A 5,528-nucleotide genomic window follows, 5' to 3' on the forward strand; every position below is an offset into this window, starting at 1 on the left:
AATCGAAAGAGACTGAATACAGTTGTTTTGAAGCCAAAACAAAAGTTAGAAAATAAATATTAACCCCAACAAAGTGGGTTAGAGGTTAAGAGAAACTATGATGAGTTGTTGGAGAGAAAATGAATCTGGTGTATTCAGATTCCAGAAAGTCTCATGAATGAAAAAAAAAGTTGGTCTCCATCTGTACCAACTGAATGCTGAGAGGGTCTGAATGCTGAATGGTACCCTTGACACCCTAGTTTCTTCAATTTTGGAGACAAGTAGGTGGTTGGCTACCCAGGGGTAGCTACTTCTGCTCAAAGCTAAAGACTTTCTGAAGATTGTTCAGAGATAAATAGAGCTTACACATGACAGTGTGTTTCAACTGGCAGTCAGACTCATCGAGTGGCGAAATCACTTCAGTGGGACTTGATCAGCATTTATTAAAATAAAATAGAAAATTGAACATACCAGTGCACCTAATGTCATAAGGGTTAGTATCATTTCATGAAGTTAGTGTTTCAGGTGTGTTTGTGTGTGTGTGTGTGTGTGTGTGTGTGTGTGTGTGTGTGTGTGTGTGTGTTTGCATATGTATAGAGTACCATGTGAAATATATTTGTAGGGCCAGCCCGGTGGCTCAGGTGGTTAGACCTCCATGCTCCTAACTCCGATGGCTGCCGGTTAGATTCCCACATGGGCCAGTGGGCTCTCAACCACAAAGTTGCCAGTTCAACTCCTGGAGTCCCGCAAGGGATTGTGGGCTTTGCCCCCTGCAACTAAGATTAAACACGGCACCTTGAGCTGAGCTGCCTCCCTGATGGCTCAGTTGGTTGGAGCGCATCCTCTGAACCACAAGGTTGCCGGTTCGACTCCCGCAAGGGATGGTGGGCTGCACACCCCCTGCAACTAGCAAGGCAACTGGACCTGGAGCTGAGCTGTGCCCTCCACAACTAAGACTGAAAGGACAACAACTTGAAGCTGAACAGCACCCTCCACAACTGAGATTGAAAGGACAACAACTAGACTTGGAAAAAAAACACACCAAGTTCTGGAAGTACACACTGTTCCCCAAAAAAGTTCTGTTCCCCTTCCCCAATAAAATCTTTAAATATATATATATTTTTTATTATGAGTCTGAGTCAAAATTGTTTAAGTCACTGGTCCAGACTATATGCCTCCATCCATTTGTTAGGTGAGAGACAGCATAGTACAGTGGAGCCATAACACCTCTTACTAGCTTGGTGACTTTGGCCAACCTCAGTCTTAACCTCTCCACAGTACACCTCAGTTTTTTAATCTGTGAAGTGAGGATAATAATAGTACCTACCTTATAGGCTTGTCGAGGGTTAAATTAGTTAATATTGATAAGGTGCTTACTTACTACAGTACCTGGCACTGTGCTAACAGGATCCAGGGATAAAAAGACGAATGAGAAACAGCCCCAGCACCAATGCACTTGACCATGGCCCCTTATTGTGGGGGTGTTTCTCCATAACGGAAGGAGGAATTAATAAAATGTTTTGTTTCCCCGAGGTTGTCGGTTTCTCAGCCTTACACCGAGTAACAGGATTGAATAAGAAATGAGCCAAGAGCGTCTCCCGGTGGCACAGCGCCGCCTCGGGCCTACGAGCTTGGGGTTAAGGGCCCGGCAGCTCTGCACTACAACTCCCACCATGCAGCTCTTTCCCTCTGGGCTCTAACTAGGAGCACCATTTGTGGTTTTGCGTCGTGCAACTTCCGCGCCTACCGTCGCAAAAAACGGATAATTATAACGCCAGTATCGAGTCCGGGGTAGGGTGTCGCGGTGCTTTTTGGGTAACATGTAACTCTAATTTTCTTCCGCCAGCTACCAGAAAAATAGTCCCATGGTTACCTTGTGCGACGCATAAGTAAACTCTAGAAACGCCTTTCTGCCCTAGATTTCAGCGGAGACGCTGAATAATAAAGAAAAGTTGAGTAAAGTAGCTTCCGTTTTGGGCGTTCGTCAACTAAGGATTCTTCCGATGTGCGCGTAGGGATCTCGTGCTATATAAGAGAGGAGAAACGAGTGCCGGGTCCTCTCTCGGGTCCTCGCTTCCAAGATGGTGAGTAAAGCCGCATGGTGAGCGTGGGGCCCTGGGTTGAGGTTGAGAGGAGCAGATTTCGGGTTTGTGGGGATTTAAGAACGCGGCCATGGTGGAGTGGATACGAATGTATGTTAGTTCCGGACTTGGAGAGTTGCGGAGGGGTTGGAGATCTGATCGGCACCTTTTTCGGGGAGCCGGTGCGGAATGGTGCGGGGAGGGAGCTACAGCTGGGTAAGTTGCGCCTCCTTCGTTAACAGGATCTTTATCCTCATGCAGACCAAGAAAAGAAGGAACAATGGTCGTGCCAAAAAGGGCCGCGGCCATGTGCAGCCTATTCGTTGCACCAACTGCGCCCGATGCGTGCCCAAGGATAAGGCCATTAAGAAGTTCGTCATTCGAAACATAGTAGAGGCCGCAGCCGTCAGGGACATTTCTGAAGCGAGTGTCTTCGACGGTGAGTGAATTCCTGGCGTGATTTGTGCCAGTATCCTAATACCTAACCCCCACCCCACCCCCGCAGGCTGTGTTCATTGGAGCGTCCCGTGCGATTTCTATGCACCTTTACGGTTGTTGCCAGTGAAAAAGAACGGTGTCTTTGCTGTGTTGGCCATTTGGAGCCTGGTCTGATTAAAACTGGATTTTTTGTGGTAGTGCTTTGTCATAGCTTGTTTGTCATAGTTTGTGCCTGCTTTTTAAACGGGATGAGATTCCGAAAGCACAGAGCTCATTCTGTAGCAACTTGAGGAGCCCTAGCTATAAACATTGGTAAATATAGCAGTCCTTTAGAATTGTAGAACATTTGAGTACCTATTGAGGAAAAGTACAGGTTTAAGTCTCGAGAAATGTTTCGAGACTGGGCCTAAGGAAGGGGGTCTAGTTTGATGGACAGAAGTGCTTTGGACCAATATGTTATTTTGGTCATTTGGGGTGTTTTTTTTTAAGACAAATTGGCTTTCTAGGGCAACAAGAAAGGGGTCCAGGAGAAGGTATTAGGGCTGATGTAACTGCTGAAGGGACTGAATTCTTTGTTTATCTAAGATGTGGATTTGGTCCCCTTAGTGACAGGATGAGTTACTAGGGGGACGTTACTCATTTGTGAAACTGCATATGTGTTTAGGTATCAGAAACTGAACAGTTGTCTTTTGGAGTGAAATTTTATAGATGTGTCTGACAGATGTAAGTTTATTTTTTAAAGTAGGCTTACTTTGACAGAATGAGCAAGAAAGAACAGTGCAGGGTTGGTATGTAATATTTAACATATTGTTTTCTGTTTCTTAGCCTATGTGCTTCCCAAGCTGTATGTGAAACTACATTACTGTGTGAGCTGTGCCATTCACAGCAAGGTAGTCAGGAATCGTTCCCGTGAAGCCCGGAAGGACCGAACACCCCCACCTCGTTTTAGACCTGCGGTAAGTATCTTCAAAAGGAGATGTGGAATCCAGAGGGGTAATGTGCAAAAGATATATGAGGACCCAACGATAATCAAAGTCTCTGGTGAGAGCAACTAAGTCTGATGAGGCAGGTGGGACCCACTCCTAAAACATTTGCTTAGAGTCACTTGTCAGACAGTTGTTAGGAATGAAGGGCATGGTTTCTTCCACATCTACCAGTTTTCCATGTGTTTATGGCTCAAATACATTAGTTATGGTAGGGTAGTGGTCAGGTTCCTTGAGTCGGGGGAGGGGGGTATTTCGTGGGAGGTTTTTAATTTACTTTCATTCTTTTGACTTTCAGGGTGCTGCCCCACGACCTCCACCAAAGCCCATGTAAGGAGCTAAGTCCTTAAGGACTGAAGAAATATTCTCGGGGGAAAAATAAAATGGAAATTATACTTTATATACCATTACCATGTTGAGTGTATTTGTTGCCAGCTAAAGTGGGGCTGTGTACGTCATAAGGACTAAGATTGCTTTTACCAAGTATTCAGGTGTACAGTGCCGCATTGGCTTTTCCTGGGGGAGAAAACTTAACCACATACCTGACTCTGATTTCTTTTGTATTTGTATCCTCTGGCTCCCTAGTTTGCATACAGTGTTTCTCTGAAAATAAGAGCTAACCAGAAAATAAGCTGTAACATGATTTTTTCAGGATGCTTGTGATATAAAATAAGCCCTAATGTGTTTTTTGGAGCAAAAATTAATAGAAGACCTAGTCTTGTTTTCGGGGAAATACGGTAGGGCTTATTTTATATTACGAGCATCCTGAAAAATCATGCTATGGCGTATTTTCTGGTTAGGTCTTATTTTTGGGGAAACGTGGTAGCTATATAGGAAAAGGGATTAAACATCTGAGTGTTAGGCTAATTTAACTTGGCTAATTGTTTTTAAAATGGAAACTAGGAGAGGAAGGAAAAAGTATTGTTGAATAGAGGAGCACATCGGGAAGTGATATAGACTGAGGTGTTTACCCTTGGTGGGGGGACACATTATTAGGGCATGACTTCCATAGTTTGTAAGGGGATCTGTATCCAGATCCTTTATATAGTTATTTCATGAGTGTGATAATGGTTTATTCTACAATTCAGGAATTGGAAAGTTACCGAATAGGGATATATGTTTATTTTTTTAAACTTATTTAGGAATGGAGTGGTAAGGAGTGGCTTTGCTAGTTAGGTGGTATTGTAAGTGTCTATTCAAAATTCAAAAGAATATGATAGCAAGGAAGGGCTGGAGTGTTTCAGCATAGAGGTGGTCCTGTTAATTGGAGAACCCTTTAGCTGAAAAACCCAGGGGAAACTGCTAATCTTGGCTTACTCATGGTCTGCATACCAGTGCATGTGCTGGAATAGCTGTAGCAAACCCTAAATTTGTCAGAACACTGAGTGTAGGCAAGAGTGTCTCCATCTTGGGCAGCCAGATAGCTCAGTTGGTTAGAGCACGATCTCTGAACAACAGGGTTGGCGGTTCGATTCCCACATAGTCCAGTGAGCTGTGCCCTCCACTACTAGATTGAAGGGCAACATCTTGGAGCTGATGGCCCTGGAGAAACACACTGTTCCCCAATATTCCCCAATAAAATTTGTAAACAAAACAACAACAAAAGAGTGTCTCCATCCTTGGGGGAAGCCCATGAGACATCTGTCCTCGTTTCCTCTATACTACAAACCCTTTATACTAGAGGTAAATGCAAAGTATGATCTTGTCTCCTACATGGAAGAACCTAACACTGCTAAGAATTGATTTAGTAGTTCTGCTTGAAGATAATCCCAAACTAATCTTTGTTTTTGGAATGCCAGAGATAACGAACAAAAAAGGGCTTTCCATGTGCTTCAGGCTCTAAAGTAGCCCCATCCCACTTGCCTACCCAGTACCAGTTGGGAATAACCCAAACCAGTGTCTTGCCCGATGGGTAATCAGGATATCTAATTACCCATGGGAAAGTTACCTGCTACATAGGCATCCATCACCTATCCCAAGAAGAAAGCAACATGCTGTGAGGAGTGGCCCACAAGTCAGCTTGAGGTTCTCCAGATGTTTGGACAGC

At 44.3% G+C, this 5,528-nt stretch overlaps 1 protein-coding gene across 1 annotated transcript; it reads left to right on the forward strand.

The window, feature by feature from the left end:
* Window positions 1-1,909: 1,909 nt before the first annotated feature.
* On the forward strand, window positions 1,910-3,881 carry RPS26 (ribosomal protein S26). The gene is made up of 4 exons (XM_019742221.3): window positions 1,910-2,063; window positions 2,322-2,499; window positions 3,324-3,454; window positions 3,780-3,881. The coding sequence occupies exons 1-4, from the start codon at window positions 2,061-2,063 to the stop codon at window positions 3,813-3,815; spliced, it is 348 nt and encodes a 115-aa protein (XP_019597780.1). The 5' UTR covers window positions 1,910-2,060; the 3' UTR covers window positions 3,816-3,881.
* Window positions 3,882-5,528: the final 1,647 nt, after the last annotated feature.

Source organism: Rhinolophus sinicus, chromosome 1 (assembly GCF_057876585.1).
Source record: "Rhinolophus sinicus isolate RSI-liver-muscle chromosome 1, RSI-T2T, whole genome shotgun sequence".
Lineage (NCBI taxonomy): Eukaryota > Metazoa > Chordata > Mammalia > Chiroptera > Rhinolophidae > Rhinolophus > Rhinolophus sinicus.